At 43.3% G+C, this 18145-nt stretch overlaps 2 protein-coding genes across 8 annotated transcripts in view; one reads left to right on the top strand and one right to left on the bottom strand.

Moving 5' to 3' along the window:
* Nucleotides 1–4755: 4755 nt before the first annotated feature.
* Nucleotides 4756–14033, top strand: CDCA3 (cell division cycle associated 3). 2 transcript variants are annotated; one of them, XM_056529625.1, is made up of 7 exons: nt 4774–4914; nt 5136–5225; nt 9664–9818; nt 9899–10028; nt 10824–11096; nt 11567–11685; nt 13740–14033. In XM_056529625.1, exons 3-7 carry the CDS (start codon nt 9696–9698, stop codon nt 13857–13859), a joined length of 765 nt encoding a protein of 254 aa, XP_056385600.1. In that variant the 5' UTR covers nt 4774–4914; nt 5136–5225; nt 9664–9695; the 3' UTR covers nt 13860–14033. The 2 variants fall into 2 exon arrangements, with proteins under 2 accessions (XP_056385598.1, XP_056385600.1); XM_056529623.1 differs by lacking the exon at nt 5136–5225 and having other exon boundaries at nt 4756–4914; nt 13740–14032.
* Nucleotides 14034–16621: 2588 nt separating this feature from the next.
* The window catches only part of GNB3 (G protein subunit beta 3), a 61680-nt gene continuing 60156 nt past the window's right edge, over nt 16622–18145 (bottom strand). For 3 of the 6 annotated variants that reach the window (XM_056529224.1, XM_056529223.1, XM_056529227.1), the window contains exon 10: nt 16627–17320. In XM_056529224.1, the coding sequence (XP_056385199.1) occupies nt 17214–17320 (107 nt within the window). In that variant the 3' untranslated portion in view covers nt 16627–17213. Of the gene's footprint in view, nt 17321–18145 lie in introns of all 6 variants that reach the window. The other 3 variants (XM_056529228.1, XM_056529226.1, XM_056529222.1) reach the window with 3 other exon arrangements.

Below are 18145 nucleotides of genomic sequence, written 5' to 3' on the forward strand. Positions count from 1 at the left end.
GTAGTTTTGCAACAACTGGAGACACACTAGCTGGGAAACATTGTCCGTTTCCTAACTTAGTGTTTCCCAACCCGTGTGCCTCCAGCTGTTGCAAAACTATAACTCCCAGCATGCACTGACAGACCATGCATGCTGGGAGTTGTAGTTTTGCAACAGCTGGAGGCACACTGGTTTGGAAACACTAAGTTAAGTAATAAACTTTCAAGTGTTTTGCAACCAGTGTGCCTTCAGCTGTTGCATAACTACAACCCCCAGCATGCACGGACAGCCAAAGGGCATGCTCGGAGTTGTAGTTTTGCAACAGCTGGATGTTTGCCCCCCCCCCTCCCCCCAATGTGAATGTACAGGGTACACTCACATGGGCGGAGGTTTACAGTGAGTATCAGGCTGCAAGTTTGAGATGGTGCAAATTTTGCGCGGCAGCTCAAACTCGCAGCGGAAAACTCGCTGTAACCCCCCGCCCGTGTGACTGTACCCTAAAAACACTACACTACACTAACACAAAATAAAATAAAAAGTAAAAAAACACTACATATACACATACCCCTACACAGCCCCCCCTCCCCTCCCCAATAAAAATGAAAAACGTCTGGTACGCTACTGTTTCCAAAATGGAGACTCCAGCTGTTGCAAAACAACAACTCCCAGTATTGCCGGACAGCCATTGACTGTCCAGGCATGCTGGGAGTTTAGCAACAGCTGGAGGCACCCTGTTTGGGAATCACTGACGTACAATACCCCCATGTCCACCCCTATGCAAATCCCTAATTTAGGCCTCAAATGCGCATGGCGCTCTCTCACTTTGGAGCCCTATCGTATTTCAGGTCAATAGTTTTGGGACACATATGGGGTATCTCCGTACTCGGGAGAAATTGCCTAACAAATTTTGGGGGGCTTTTTCTTCTTTAACCCCTATGAAAAGGTGAAGTTGGGGTCTACACCAGCATGTTAGTGTAAAAAAATTAAATTTTTTACACTGACATGCTGGTGCTGCCCTATACTTTTCATTTTCACAAGAAGTAAAAGGGAAAAAAGACCCTCTAATTTGTAATGCAATTTCTCCCGACTACGGAGATACCCCATAAGTGGGCGCAAAGTGCTCTGGGGGTGCACAACAAGGCCCAGAAGGGAGAGTGCACCATGTACATTTGAGGCGATTTGCACAGGGGTGGCTGATTGTTACAGCAGTTCTGACATAAACGCAAAACAAAAAATATCCATATGTGACCCCATTTTGGAAACTACACCCCTCACGGAATGTAATAAGTGGTGCAGTGAGCATTTACACCCCACTGGTTTATGACAGATTTTTGGAACAGTGGTCTGTGCAAATGAAAAATACAATTTTTGATTTGCACAGTCCACTGTTTCAAATATCTGTCAAACGCCAGTGGGGTGTAAATGCTCACTGCACCCCTTATTAAATTCCATGAGGGGTGTAGTTTCCAAAATGGGGTCACATGTGGGGGGGTCCACTGTTCTGACACCATAGGGGCTTCCTAAATGAGACATGCCCCCCCAAAAACCCTTTCAGAAAAACTCACTCCAAAATCCCATTGTCGCTCCTTCCCTTCTGAGCCGTCTACTGCGCCCGCCGAACACTTTACATAGACATATGAGGTATTTCGTTACTCGAGAGAAATTGGGTTAAAAATTTTATGGTGATTTATCTCCTTTCATCCCTTGTAAAAATTCAAAAATTGGGTCTATAAGAACATGCGAGTGTAAAAAATTAAGATTTAGAATTTTCTCCTTCACTTTGCTGCTATTCCTGTGAAACACCTAAAGGGTTAAAACACTTTCTGAATGTCATTTTTAATACTTTGGGGGGTGCAGTTTTTATAATGGGGTCATTTATGGGGTATTTCTAAAATGAAGACCCTTCAAATCCACTTCAAAACTGAACTGGTCCCTGAAAAAGTACGATTGTGAAAATCTTGAGAAAAATTGGAAAATTGCTGCTGAACTTTGAAGCCCTCTGGTGTCTTCCAAAAGTAAAAACTCATCAATTTTATGATGCAAACATAAAGTAGACATATTGTATATGTGAATAAAAATATAATTTATTTGGAATATCCATTTTCCTTACAAGCAGAGAGTTTCAAAGTTAGAAAAATGCAAAATTTTCAAAGTTTTCATGAAATTTTTAGATTTTTTTTTATTACCAAGAAAGGATGCAAATATCAGTGAAATTTTACCAATAACATAAAGTAGAATATGTCACGAAAAAACAATCTCGGAATCAGAATGATAGGTAAAAGCATTCCAGAGTTATTAATGCTTAAAGTGACAGTGGTCAGATGTGCAAAAAACGCTCTGGTCCTTAAAGGAGTAGTCCAGTGGTGAACAACTTATCCCCTATACTAAGGATAGGGGATAAGTTGCAGATCGCGGGGGGTCCGACCGCTGGGGCCCCCTGCGATCTCCTGTACGAAGCCCTGACAGCCCGCGGGAAGGGGGCGTGTCGACCTCCGCACGAAGCGGTGGCCGACACGCCCCCTCAATACAACTCTATGGCAGAGCTCGAGCACGTATTGAGGGGGTGTGTCAGTCGCCACTTCGTGCGGAGGTCGACAGCCGCTATCTGGCCGGAGAGCCTGGCCCCCGTACAGAGAGATCGCAGGGGGCCCCAGCGGTCGGACCCCCCGCAATCTCAAACTTATCCCCTGTACTTAGGATAGGGGATACGTTTTTCACCACTGGACTACCCCTTTAAGGTGAAAATGGGCTGGGTCGTGAAGGGGTTAAAAGTTTTATTTGAAGACAGGTACTCATTAAGGCTTCAGGGTGTACAGGTACGCCCTTAATCCCTAAATTCCCCAGCTCCATTTGGTGTTATGGTGCCCATTTTGAATCCTGCCATTGATAGCCAATCAACATCACCTTTGTTTGTAGTTCTGAGTGGAATTCTGCTTGACAATTCTGGTGCAGCAGCCTCCCTTCGTTTTCAATGGGATTCTGCTGTACCGTTCAAAGTACAGAATTTCCATGGTGAACGTTCTGCCATGGACATTCCAGGTCCCGCACTGAATGAACATATATATATATATATATATATATATATATATATTTTTTTTTTTTTTATTACATTTTTTTAACATTTATTTATTTATTATTATTTTTGGTGGAATCTCCCCTAGAGGCGATTGTAGGCAGTTAAAGGGGTACTCCGGTGGAAAAAAATTATTTTTTTAAATCAACTGGTGCCAAAAAGTTAAACAGATTTGTAAATGGCTTCTATTAAAAAAAAAATCGTAATCCTTCCAATACTTATTAGCTGCTGAATACTACAGAGGAAATTATTTACTTTTTGGATTTCTTTTCCGTCTGTCCACAGTGCTCTCCGCTGAAACTTCTTTCCATTTTAGGAACTGTCCAGAGCAGCATATGTTTACTATGGGGATTTTCTCCTGCCCTGGACAGTCCCTGACATGGACAGAGGTGTCAGCAGAGAGCACTGTGGACAGACAGAAAAGGAATCCAAAAAGAAAAGAATTGCCTCTGTAGTATTCAGCAGCTAATAAGTACTGAAAGGATTAAGATTTTTTTTTATAGAAGTAATTTACAAATCTGTTTAACTTTTTTCCACCAGTTGATTTAAAAATAAATAAATAAAGTTTTCCACCAGAGTACCCCTTTAAGTGTTATCATTAGCCTCTATGATGGGATGCAGGGAGTGGCATAATGCTTTACAGGCAACTAGGAGTTGTAGTTTTTGCAACAGCTGTAGGTACACTGGTTGGGAAACACTGTAACTGGTCAAAGAGGAAAGTTAATTATTGGCAATGTTTGCAAAAACAGGATTTGCACTCCTTTGTTGGAATTAGAGATGAGCGAACTTACAGTAAATTCGATTCGTCACGAACTTCTCAGCTCGGCAGTTGATGACTTTTCCTGCGTAAATTAGTTCAGCCTACAGTCCTAGGAAAGAGTCTCCTAGGACTGTATCCACCTTTTCCAGCCCACCGGAGCACCTGAAAGCTGAGAAGTTCGTGACGAATCAAATTTACTGTAAGTTCGCTCATCTCTAGTTGGAATCATTGCAACTTCATGGAGTTCCCCTTTAAATTATACCATGTAATTCCAGTGTTTTTCACCCTGCGGCGCTACAGCTATTGCAAAATACAACTCCCAGCATGTCCGCACAACCGAAGCCTGTCTGGACATACTGGGAGTTGTAGTTTTGCAACAGCTGATGCGCCAAAATTGTGAACCTCCAGCTGTTACAAAACTACAACTTCCAGCATGCCCGGACAGCCAACGGCTGTCCGGGCATGCTGGAAGTTGTAGTTTTGCCACATGTTAAGGTCCACAGTTTGGAGAAAATTGGTGTAAATAAAATAAATAGTGACCACAAGATAAACAGTTTATTTATTGTACAGAGTGAGACATGTGGGCTCATTCTGCCACCCCAATTCAAAAAAATAAAAACTTAACTAATAAAACAAGTCCAAATGAAGTGACAAGCACACTCTATAAAGGAAAAATTAAATTCAGAAGTTCAAATAACTTTTGTCCGCTTTACAGCAGCCATTTTGTTGACTGACCGCTTCCAACTCCATCAATTATGGTCTCCGTCAAAATGGCTACCAGCAGCAAGGGGTTAGCGCGCTCTAGAGTCCGTGGCAGAACCAGGTGAGGGGGCGGGCACCTATTTTTAATTCCTTACCTATCTCGTGTCAGAGCAGTTACCATGACATTCAAGTAGCCAATCAGCGGCAGTTCCCTGTGACTTGCTGCTATTGGTGGAAACAAAGGGGGCGGGTCGCTTTCTAACCAATTGGCCCCGAAAACGTTTGTGATTGGCTGCGGCGCTCGGTTTGAATGTTGCAGTTCGGATGTTGGTTCAGCAGATGTGGTGATCGCCGCAGACGGTACCGGAGGGTGAGACTGTGATCGCGGGAGTTTTTCTCGGTGAGTGGGGGCAGGGATCTGCTATATGCTGTTCAATATGGCGGCTATGGTTTAGGGCTGTATGTAAGTCTCTATGCTTCGGTGGGGGATGGTTTTTAAGGCTGTGTTCACACGTACAGCAACAATGACTTAACGCAGCTTCGAATCTGGAGCCGATCCTGTACGTGTGAATGGATCCTAAAGGATATATGAATGTCAAACCGCTCTGGTTTATTATCTAGGTCAGTGTTTCCCAACCAGGGTGCCTCCAGCTGTTGCAAAACTACAACTCCCAGCACGCCCTGACAGCTGAAGACTGGTTTATAATCTAGGTTAGTGTTTCTCAACTAGTGTGCCTCCAGCTGTTTCAGAGCTACAACTCCCAGCATACCCGGACAGCTGAAGGCTCTGGTTTATTATGTAGGTCAGTGATTTCCAACTAGTGTGCCTCCAGCTGTTTCAAAACTACAACTCCCAGCATGCCTGGACAGACGAAGGCTCTTGTTTATTAGGGTGGGTTCACACCACGATTTTGCTATACGGTTTCATAAAAAATAAAAAAAATCGTGCCCATAGACGTCCTATTCAAAACTGTATGCACCATAATGTATACGGTTGTCTCCGTTTTTCAAACCATACGTTTTTTTTATTTTTCCGTACAGAAAACCGTGGCCTACCACTTTATATGACCGGTTGGAAAACGGTATTTTAATTGTATCCGGTTATTTTAACATAGGACTCGTAAGTGTTTACGATTTATTCCGGGTTTGTCTGTCTGATTTTATTTATTTTAAACTTGTGCAGCCCGAGCCGAAAGAACCCCCCGCCTCCTGTAATAGGCTGTGAAATATGAAAATATAGATTTTTCATGATAAAAACCGTATACAACCATACGTAACCGGACTACAAATTTGTAACCGTTTACGGCTTTCAACTGTATACGGTTGATTTTTCGTGAACGCGGTTGAATATGGTTTGGTCCGTTTTTTTTTTTTTTGTAATCCAGTTTTCTAGAAAGAAAAAAAAAAAGTATCCAAAAACTGTATAGCAAAATCTTGGTGTGAACCCACCCTTAGGCTGGGTTCACACCACGTTTTGTTAAATACGGTTCCCGTATACGGCTGGGAGAAGGGGGGCGGGGCTTAATCGCGGCGCCCGCACTCAGCCGTATTCGGGAACCGTAGGTAATGCATGTCTATGAGCCGACCGGAGTGAACTGCAGCCTCCGGTTGGCTTCGTTTTCGGTCGTATGCGGTTTCCCAACCGCAGGCAAAAACGTGGTCGACCGCGTTTTTGCCTACGGTCGGGAAACCGCATACGGCCGAAAAAGCAGCCGACCGGAGGCTGCAGTTCACTCCGGTCGGCTCATAGACATGCATTAAATACGGTTCCCGAATACGGCTGAGTGCGGGCGCCGCGATTAAGCCCCGCCCCCTCCTCCCAGCCGTATACGGGAACCATAGTTACAAATCGTAGTGTGAACCCAGCCTTAGAGGGGCAAAACCTGAAGCAAGATTTCTCACCAAGAATAAGCCTTCTCACTAGAGAGGAGCGAACTTACAGTAAATTCGATTCGTCACGAACTTCTCGGCTCGGCAGTTGATGACTTTTCCTGCATAAATTAGTTCAGCTTTCAGGTGCTCCCGTGGGCTGGAAAAGGTGGATACATTGCTAGGAGACTCTTTCCTAGGACTGTATCCACCTTTTCCAGCCCACGGGAGCACCTGAAGGCTGAACTAATTTATGCAGGATAATTCATCAACTGCCGAGCCGAGAAGTTCGTGACGAATCGAATTTACAGTAAGTTCGCTCATCTCTACTTCTCACCTTTTTTTGAGTTTAATACTAGTGAAGTTGTATTTTTTTTCTTTACTACGTGAGAATTTTGTCAAAAATACCGCTATAATCTGGCACGAACTGTTTATAGTTGTATTGGATCTGAGCTTCTACTACTTCATATTTCTCTGTACAATGTTTTCTCCTTTTGTGTCATATTTGTTAAATGGTAAAAAAAAAAATGGTGTCAATGGTAAAAAAAAAAAAAAAAATGCCCTAGATAATTTTCGGGCGGAATTCAGAAAAGTCGATTAAAGACTCCGCCCTGTCAAGGCTCCGCCCCGTGTGATGTCGTGCTCCGCCCTATCAATGCAAGCCTATGGGAGGGGGCGTGACAGCTGTCACGCCCCCTCCCATAGGCTTGCATTGAGGGGGCGGAGCCTTTACGTCACAACGCTCCGGCCCCGTGATTGACAGTAATCAGACCCGGAGAGAACACGTTCTGGGGACTGATTTTAACGGGGTGCGGCGTGCAAGACCAGCGGCAGGACCCTCATGATCAGGCATCTTATCCCCTATCCTTTGGATAGGGGATAAGATTTCTATGCACCGGAGTACCCCTTTAAATAGCCTTCTTTCGTTCCTCTTCTTTTTCACATGGAAATTCCGCTTGATGGATAAAATGACAGAAGGCAACAATTTCCTGATGGAACTTTTTCCTCTTGACTTCCTCAGTGTGAACGCACCCTTACGCCATATTTGGTAGATATCCGAACACGCTGGGTTCAGACACCGGAATTTCCGAGCGTAATTCTTCTTAGAAATTGTGTTGGAAATTCCGGCGCAGCGGATTCCAGTGGGATTGGGATCCAGTGGGATTCTGCTGAACTGTACTTATGGAATTCCACCGCCGAAAGGAACGATCTTGCTCCTTGTTTTGCCAGAATACGTTGTGATCTGTGTCTTTTGTAGCCAGAGATTCTGTAGTCTGGGCCTAGCCGTAGGATACATTCATAGAGAAAACTGTGCGATGGGCTCTGGGACCCCCAATGATCTGTGTGTGTTGCCCCCCCCTGCCCCCCCAAAACCCATTGGAATCAACGAGTATGCGGTGAGATTCAGAATCCACATCCGGATTCTCCGCAGTCCAAGCCCTAAGCCAGAGCTTTCCAAACTTTTCGTGTTGTGACCTAATGTTTAGACATGCGTAGTTTAGTGACGCACTCCTCGCCGTTGGCGTTGCGCATCCTACGACACATGATGCGATACCAGTATCAGCATTAAATGAGTATTCCAGGATTTTTTTATTTTATTTGACTGTCCTACAGGGGCTGTAAAGTTAGTGTAGTCCATAATAATATAGTGTCTGTACCTGTGTGTGCCGGTTTTCTCACAATTCTTTTGTAATTATCGCCTTAAATTTATTTTTAACAGCATACACAATGAGTGTTGTCCCAGGATTACCCAGGTTGCAGTGCGTCGAGACCTTACATCACTAGTCAGGTGATCAGAGGGAGCCTGTCAGCTTCAATTTTGCAACAGCTGTAGGCCCCCTGGTTAGAAGACACTGTTTCAATGGGCGGTGTGGCTGATGTGTGGGAGGGGGGAAAGTGATCTCAAACATTTTTAAAGAGGTACTCTAAAACTTTTTTTCTTTTAAATCAACTGGTGGCAGAAAGTTAAACATATTAGTAAATTACTTCTATTAAAAAATCTTAATCCTTCCAGTACTTATTAGCTGCTGAATGCTACAGAGGAAATTCCTTTCTTTTTGGAACACTGATGACATCACGAGCACAGTGCTCTCTGCTGACATCTCTGTCCATTTTGGCAACCGTGCAAAGCAGATGTATGCTAAGGGCAGCATGGTGGCTCAGTGGTTAGCACTGCTGTCTTGCAGTGCTGGGGACTTGGGTTCAAATCCCACTAAGGACAACAATAAATAAAGCATTATTATTATTATAACGTCAGCAGAGAGAACTGTGCTCATGATGTCATCAGAGAGCATTCCAAAAAGAAAAGTATTTCCTCTGTAGTATTCAGCAGCTAATAAGTACAGGAAGGATTAAGATTTTTTAATAGAAGTAATAAACAAATATGTTTAACTTTCTGCCACCAGTTGATTTAAAAGAAAAAAGGCTTTCACCGGAGTACCCCTTTAAGCATGGAACTGTGGCATGTGTAGTTTAGAGAACAAAAACAAGCGGGAAATACCCAGCCGAGTGCTGTTCTCTGGTCTTTTCGGCGCTTCTGTAGAAACGAATGGAGCGTGTGCCCCTCGCTGAGTGTCGGGTCCCATCCTGGAGATTGCGGGGGAGTTATATTTATATATTTTATTATTGATGTATAATATTATTATTTTATTTTTTTATTTCTTTTTATTATTTATCTTTATTAAAATTTTATTTTATTTTAATATTATTTTTTTATTATTCTAATTATTATTATAATGCCCAAAATCGTGATTATCGGCCATACCGATAATCGGTCGATCCCTAATAGACAGTGATTGGAAAATCATCCCCTTTTCTTATGATCGGTGGAGGTCCCAGCAGTTGGACCCCACGAATCATCTAGGTGTTCCCTATTGTGTGTAGGTAATACAAAAAACGCTCCCAAAGCCTGAGTTACCAAATCTGCAGAGCGCCCCCCAAAAAAAGACCTCATGAAGTGGAATCCTACCTGGGATCTCAGTTGTACAGATTGCACGTCGGAGCAAAATGCTCCCGTCCCCGCCGGCAACCACAAGTGTCAAATGGGCGGGGCTTTTCTTTGGGGCACAGAGCTTCGCTAGGTGCCTCTCGGCTATGATTGACAGCTCTAGCGATCACCTGATTGGATACATTAGAGGAGGGGCCAGGAGCGCCATGAAGTGTAAGGGAGACCGGGACTGGTGGGCTGGAGGAAGTACTGACAGAGAAGGTGCTGGGACGTATGGGGAATAAGAGGATAGACTTGTGCTCCTTCTCCGTTCACTCAATCTCTTCTTCGTAGATCGGGGACTCTGGTTTGTGGCTTCTTGTAAGATGGGAATAGCGGATTCCAGAGCGCAGCCGGTGACTCCATCTCGTCCGCTGATAAACCGCCACCTGTCGAACGTGGTCGACCCCCGCTCCCCCTCGGTGGGGATCCCCAGGACGCCCATAGAGGTTGGTGCCGAGACATCAGGTTATTTCTATTGCATTTCACACCTGAGATCCATTTAACCTCTTCCCTGCTTGTTCTGTAGGTCGGGGAGTCTCCGCGCCGCTCACCCGCGGCAGTACCGGAGGAAGAAATGGCTGCGCCTGTTGTGATGAATGACCCGCGATCACCCACACAGGGGATCGTACGCACCCCCCTGCGCCCTTCTCTACACGGTGAGTACACCGCAGCTGCAGAATGAATCTCTTCCCTGTTTCCGACTCTACTTACGTGAGTGTTTCCCAACCTGGGTGCCTCCAGCTGTTGCAAAACTACAACTCCCAGCATGCCCGGACAGCCAACGGCTGTCCGGGCATGCTGGGAGTTGTAGTTTTGCAGCAGCTGGAGGCACCCAGGTTGGGGAAACACTTACTTGCATAAATACATTGCATTGTAAGAAAGACTGGCAAGGGTTTTCAGTCTCTTAAAGGGGTACTCCACTGGAAAACATTTTTATTTTTAAATCAACTGGTGCCAGAAAGTTAAGCAGATTTGTAATTTACTTCTATTTAAAAAATCTTAATCCTTCCAGTACTTATCAGCTGCTGTATGCTCCACAGGAAGTTGTGTAGTTCTTTCCAGTCTGACCACACTGCTCTCTGCTGACACCTCTGTCCCATGTCAGGAACTGTGCAGAGTAGGAGCAAGACCCCATAGCAAAACTATCCTGCTCTGGACCGTTCCTAAAATGGACAGAGGTGTCAGCAGAGAGCACTGTGGTCAGACAGAAAGGAAATTCAAAAAGAAAATAACTTTTTGTGGAGCATACAGCAGCCGATAAGTACTGGAAGGGTTAAGATTTTTAAATAGAAGTAATTTACAAATCTGTTTAACTTTCTGGCACCAGTTGATTTGATGATTAAAAAATTCCAGGGGAGTACCCCTTTTGAGAGGACTCCAAGGAGATCTATTAAGGGACGTGTAGGGTTAAGCCACTATTAACTCTGTAAATGCCTTACCGTTTTTTGTAGCCTCCTTGAACCTTCTGGCTAAGCAGCTCAGTGAGGTCTTTGTCTCGGAGGATTCTGGGATTGAGGGCAGCTCGGAGGCCGAGAAAGTTGATCCGGCTCAGGCTCCGGAAGACCAAGCGGCGAGTGAAGCACCCCCTGCGCCTGTTGAGGAGGAAGTAAAGGAGCCGGAGGCGGCCGAAGAACCGGCTATCCTTCCTACCGCAACTCCAGCCGAGCCGCCTCCACCCATCGCTCCCCAACAGAAACCACGGGGCAAATCTCCACGTGCGACAGGTGATGTCAACAAACAAAGCTTTATTTATAATGTCCGCTAGAGATGAGCGAACTTACAGTAAATTCGATTCGTCACAAACTTCTCGGCTCGGCAGTTGATGCCTTTTCCTGCGTAAATTAGTTCAGCTTTCCGGTGGGCTGGAAAAGGTGGATACAGTCCTAGGAGAATCTTTCCTAGGACTGTATCCACCTTTTCCAGCCCACCGGAGCACCTGAAGGCTGAACTAATTTACGCAGGAAAAGTCATCAACCGCCGAGCTGAGAAGTTTGTGACGAATCGAATTTACTGGTAAGTTCGCTCATCTCTAATGTCCGCCTCGGGCATGAACTAGACATCTTGGTTCAGACCAGTGTTTCCCAGCATGTCAATTTACAGCGGTTGTAGTTTTGCAGCAGCTGGAAAGCAATATAACACCAGGCTAGACTCTCTGCATGAATGTACTTGCTGAGCCGCCTCTGGTCTCTCTTAGGTACAAAGAACATTCGCCAGCGACCCAAGAAAGCGTTAGTGTCCACCGCCAATGGCAGATCGCCATTGAAAATCCTGCAGGAAGACAACTCGCCCAGCACGGCTATGCATAATAGACAGGTAAGGCTATGCAGGATAGCACCCAGAACTACATTGTTGGGATATATCTATATCAGTGGTCTCCAAACTGTAGACCTCCAGCTGTTGCAACAACTACAACACCCAGCATGCCCGGACAGCCAACGGCTGTCCGGGCATGCTGGGTGTTGTAGTTTTGCAACAGCTGGAGGCACACAAAAAATGCTGCTCTAGGGATTAGAAACAGAACCATGAAACACTGCCACTCTTTTCCTTAGGTTGTGTGTGGTATTGCAGCTCAATTCCATTGAAGTGAATAAAAAAAAAAAGTTGGTTCCCCAGTTGGTGAACAGCTTGCTCCCCCTGTCAACACGATAGATGCCGTGATCAGGATTGATCATGGCATCTATGGGGTTAATGCTGCCGGGACCGGCGCGATCGCTGCCCTGGCAGCTGCGGCGGGACTCCAGCTGGGTCCCTCCGCCGATCTTCTGCGATGCCTGTAGCTGGGACGTATACATACGTCCTATAGTGGGAAGGGGTTAAAGAGGTATTCCAGTGGAGATTATTATTATAATTATTATTATTATTATTATTATATATATATTTTTTTTTATCAACTGGTGCCAAAAAGATTTGTAAATTACTTCTTTTTAAAAAAAGGATAATCCTTCCAGTACTTATCAGCTGTTGTATGCTCCAGGGGAAGTTGGATAATTCTTTCCAGTCTGACCACAGTGCTCTCTGCTGACACCTCTGTCCATGTCAAGAATTGTCCAGAGAAGCGGCAAATCCCCATAGCAAACCTCTTCTGCTCCGGACAGTTCCTAACACAGAGATGTCTTCAGAGAGCACTGTGGAAAGACTGGAAAGAACTACACAACTTCCTCAGGAGCATACAGCAGCTAAATCAGATTAAGATTTCTAAATAGAAGTAATATACAAATCTGTCCGCGGTATCACCCGCACTAAAGCCGTTACACAGGCTTGTAGTGCGGGTGATGCTGATCAAAACGATACGGCGTCCAGATTCGCCCAGCCGTTCCGCCACAATTCACCTTTTTCTTTTTTTATGCAAATGAGGGCCTTGGGGCATGGGCGGAGCTCCGAACCGAGCTAGGTGCACGCCGACGTCATCAGCCCGACTCATCAACATTCATAACCCCCTCCCTGCTCTTACGTCCTGTGTTGGTGTACGGTGTATTCGCCACTACCCTCCCTGCTCTTGCGCCCTGTGTTGGCTTATGGTGCATGCGCCGCTACCTTCCCTGCTCTTGCGTCCTGTGTTGGTGTATGCGCTGCTACCCACCCTGCTCTTGCGTCCCGTGTTAGTGTACGGTGTATGCGCCGCTACCCTCCCTGCTCTTGCGCCCCATGTTAGTGTACGGTGTATGCGCCACTACCCTCCCTGCTCTTGCGCCCTGTGTTGGCTTATGGTGCATGCGCCGCTACCTTCCCTGCTCTTGCGTCCTGTGTTGGTGTACGGTGCATGCGCTGCTACCCACCCTGCTCTTGCGCCCCGTGTTAGTGTACGGCGCATGCGCCATACACTAACACAGGGCGCAAGAGCAGGGTGGAGGGATATGAATATTGATGAGCTGGGCAGAGCACCCCAAGGCCCTCATTTGCATAAAAAGAAAAAGGCAAGTTGCGGCTGAACGGCTGGGCGAACCTGGATGCCGCGAGTATCGTTTTGATCAGAATCACCCGCACTGCAAGCCGGCTTTACTACGGGTGATACTGCAGACAGATTTCCTTTTTTAACTTTCTATAACTGGTTGATTAGGGGGGGGAAAAAAAAACTTCACTGGAGTACCCCTTTAAGTAACAGTCCAGTCCTGCAGATGGCGCTGTGACTTCTAATAAACACAATGGAGGGCCTGTAAAGATACTTGTTTAGGGATATATTCACACACAAGGACTGCTGCAGATTTTACATAAGTGTGTGTGTGTGTGTGTTTTTTTTTTTTTTTTTTTTTTTTTTTTTTTTTACCACATCAAATCCGCAGTGGATCCATTGTGTGTCTGACTGCACTCTAGAGGGGTTAGGGTTCTTTCATATGGTGTTTGTGATGACCAGGCTCCTGTTTTTATAGGTGAAGAAGATCCCCTTCCAGTCTGAACAGCCCTCTATCAGGAACCTGAAGATCTCTCACTGCGGCTGGGAATTGTCCCATAATAAGGAGAACGCCCAATACACACAGAGCGAGAGCTGAGCCCCCCCATATTCCAGATGATGGGTGTGCGTATATCTGTATACTGTGCTCTCTGTACTCGCTGCTGCCTCTATACTTGTACACTACTTGTGTAAATATTTCTTATCCTGTGTCTGTGAATTTCAATGTTGGACCAAAATAAAAGTGATTTTTATTAGTGACGTCTGTTCATGGTGGTTGTCGTTGTATAAAGAGCTGGTGGGGACCATTGTGTTAACCCTTAGCATTCTACCGCACTGGGAATCTTATCAATAAGGACTGTTCTGTCTCCATATGGCACCAAAATCCTTACTGACTGTGTCCAAAAAAAATAAAATAAAATAATAAATTATATCTGAGATGTAAGGGGAGAAGAGTAGAATTAACAAATGAGGACAATTTAGCTCCCATGTATAAGAATATGAATATAACTACTATAATATATTGCAGTAGAAATACTAGATTAGGTCTGGTACTGCGCTATTTGTCCTCTATGGAATTCCCTAACGGGTGCAAGGTTGAGCATATCGGTGGGGGGTGCTTATTCCTATAATGTGCAAATCGCTGAATCCATAAGCATATAGGGGAAGATTTATCAAAACTTGTGTAGAGGAAGAGTGGTGCAGCTGCCCATGGCAACCAATCAGATGGCTTCTTTCATTTTCACAGGTCTCTCCAAAAACGAAAGAAGCAATCTGATTGGTTGCCATGGGCAACTCCACTACTCTTCCTCTGCACAGTTTTTGATCAATCTCCCCCATATTGTATAAAAAGGATAGCACTCACCACACTTCTATACTGTTCTTTATTCGGATATTCACATTAAACAAGGTTAAAAAGTGGGCAGCGGCATGATGCGTTCCTGCATGCATCCGCATGCAGGAACGCATCATGCCACTGCCCACTTCTTAACATAACAGTATAGAAGTGTGGCGAGTGCTATCCTTTCTATACAATACATAACTACTATACTACTGCTCCTATATACAAGAATATAACTACTATAATACTGCTCCTATATACAAGAATATACCTACTATAATACTGCTTCTATATACAAGAATATAACTACTATAATACTGCTCTTATATACAAGAATATAACTACTATAATACTGCCCCCTGTGTACAAGAATATAACTACCATAATACTGCTCTTATATACAAGAATATAACTACTATAATACTGTCTCCTATATACAAGAATATAACTACTATAATACTTCTCCTATATACAAGAATATAACTACCATAATACTGCTCTTATATACAAGAATATAACTACTATAATACTGCCCCTATATACAAGAATATAAACTACTATAATACTGCTCCTATATATACAAGAATATAACTACTATAATACTGCTCCTATATACAAGAATATAACTACTATAATACTGCTCCATATATACAAGAATATAACTACTATAATACTGCTCCTATGTACAAGAATATAACTACTATAATACTGCTCCTATATACAAGAATATAACTACTATAATACTGCTCCTATGTACAAGAATATAACTACTATAATACTGCTCCTATATACAAGAATATATCTACTATAATACTGCCTCCTATATACAAGAATATAACTACTATACTACTGCTCCTATATACAAGAATATAACTACTATAATACTGCCTCCTATATACAAGAATATAACTACTATAATACTGCTCCTATATACAAGAATATAACTACTATAATACTGCCACCTATATACAAGAATATAACTACTATAATACTGCCTCCTATATACAAGAATATAACTACTATAATACTGCCTCCTATATACAAGAATATAACTACTATAATACTGCTCCAATATACAAGAATATAACTACTATAATACTGCCTTCTATATACAAGAATATAACTACTATAATACTGCCTTCTATATACAAGAATATAACTACTATAATACTGCTCCTATATACAAGAATATGTCTACTATAATACTGCTCCTATATACAAGAATATGTCTACTATAATACTGCCTCCTATATACAAGAATATAACTACTATAATACTGCCTCCTATATACAAGAATATAACTACTATAATACTGCTCCTATATACAAGAATATAAATACTATAATACTCTATCCTATATACAAGAATATAACTACTATAATACTGCCTCCTATATACAAGAATATAACTACTATAATACTGTCTCCTATATACAAGAATATAACTACTATAATACTTCTCCTATATACAAGAATATAACTACTATAATACTCTATCCTATATACAAGAATATAACTACTATAATACTCTATCCTATATACAAGAATATAACTACTATAATACTGCTCCTATATACAAGAATATAACTACTATAATACTGCTCCTATATACAAGAATATAACTACTATAATACTGCTCCTATATACAAGAATATAACTACTATAATACTGCTCCTATATACAAGAATATAACTACTATAATACTGCTCCTATATACAAGAATATAACTACTATAATACTGCGCCTATATACAAGAATATAACTACTATAATACTGCTCCTATATACAAGAATATAACTACTATAATACTGCTCCTATATACAAGAATATAACTACTATAATACTGTCCCCCATGTATTCCTAAATTAAGAGTAGTTTAAAGTATTCATCCCTTCATATATGACCCTGTGTTTTTCTTCTATCCCCCCCCCATAGTCCTGGCAGGAGACCCCACCACATTTACAGACACGGAGAGAAGAGTGTGAACACAGCCCAAAGCAGCTGCAAACCTGAGATTTAATAAAACAGGACCTTAACGTGCCAGTCTGAAAGATGCCAAAATCTTTTGGCTGCCATGACCTAAAATAGATTTTATTTTCCTCTTTCTATAAAACACAAACCGGTTTGAAAAAAAAAAAAAAAAAAGTGACAGAAAAAAAGGGGGCGGGGGGGGGGGGGGGGGGGAGGAGAAGAGGCTTCAGTAAAATAAATTAAGTAGTAGAGTCGCACACAGATGTCAATGTTTGCAGCAGGAGTAGAGAACAATAGTGGGGATGGAGGGGGAGGGGGGAGGATTTACTGGGGAGGGGGGTCCTAGGGACTGGTCCAGTGATCAGCCGCCGCTTTAAGTGCTGATATCCAGGTGCAGTATGTACAGCAGCAACTAGGTGGCAGTGTTATGTTTGCTCATGGAGATTCTCCTGCAGCTCTGCGGAAGCTAACAAGTGTCACAGCAAATCCGAGCGGGTGCCTGGCATGGGGGGGGGGGGGTGGGTGAGAAAAGACACTATTTAGGGTACATTCAGGGGCACTGATAAATGGACGGTGGGTGGGGAAGGGGGAGGTGAGTTTAGGGGCCCCTGTCTCCGCTGCATGAAGTATCTTGCAAAAAAATTCAGTTCCAGATTTTGAGGAAACTATCCCAGGATCCAGTAGCGACCGCCATCCCGTCTGAGGTGACCCCGAGGCAGCTGACACGATTGTCGTGACCAGAGAGCACACCTGTAAGATTCGTAGAAATGTTAAAAATATAGAAAACTTATAGGAATTTATGTTTTAAAAAGTAAACTTTAAAGAATATTTTGTTTCTTTGTATCTATTTATTTAATTTTGCCCATATCATCACCAATCTGAAAGCAATTACAGTGATCCCTCAACTTACAATGGCCTCAACATACAATGGTCTATTCTGGACCATTGTAACTTGACACCAGACTCACCATCTAATGCTACAGACAGTCCAGATCTGTGATACCTGTCAATGGCTGGAAGAACCGACCAATCAGAATGGGCATTCACTGGTAAAACCCCTGTATTACTGAAGTGTATGCACTGACTGGTGTCTGATAGCGCCCCCTACAGTACAGGGAGGTATTACATGTTCTGTACTCTTTACCTGTCCCAGGGTTAGCTGCTCCTTTGGACACCAGGTGGGGGCGGCTCCATGTTACTTTTTTAGGACACTGTGTACTGTACAGGACCCTGAAGAAGCTCCTGTCCTCTACATAGACAGTGATTACAGCTCCCAGCAGATTATTATTACTTTAACATGGAAGGATTTGCTTTATCTCTATTAGTTATCTACTTATTTTTCTTTAATCCTCACTTTTTCCTATTTTTGGATGACATTTTGGTGGCTTCAGAACCAATTACCAGGTTTCCATAGAGTTATGGTCTCAACATACAATGGTTTCAACATACAATGGTCGTCCCAGAACCAATTAATATTGTAACTTGAGGGAGCACTGTACTTGCAATTCCATAGTGTAAATGAGCCCTAAAGGTGTCATTAAGACTAAATTTCCACTTGTTTTTTTCTGGTGGTTA

The sequence above is a fragment of the Hyla sarda genome, chromosome 7, assembly GCF_029499605.1.
Source record: "Hyla sarda isolate aHylSar1 chromosome 7, aHylSar1.hap1, whole genome shotgun sequence".
Taxonomy (NCBI): Eukaryota; Metazoa; Chordata; class Amphibia; order Anura; family Hylidae; genus Hyla; species Hyla sarda.

Excerpts from the sequence above, each read along its gene's own strand:
- CDCA3 (XM_056529623.1), top strand. The coding sequence starts at position 9,696 with ATGGGAATAGCGGATTCCAGAGCGCAGCCGGTGACTCCATCTCGTCCG. Across the intron at positions 9,819-9,898 it reads TCCCCAGGACGCCCATAGAG|GTCGGGGAGTCTCCGCGCCG; the intron begins GTTGGTGCCGAG and ends CTTGTTCTGTAG. Across the intron at positions 11,686-13,739 it reads CGGCTATGCATAATAGACAG|GTGAAGAAGATCCCCTTCCA; the intron begins GTAAGGCTATGC and ends CTGTTTTTATAG.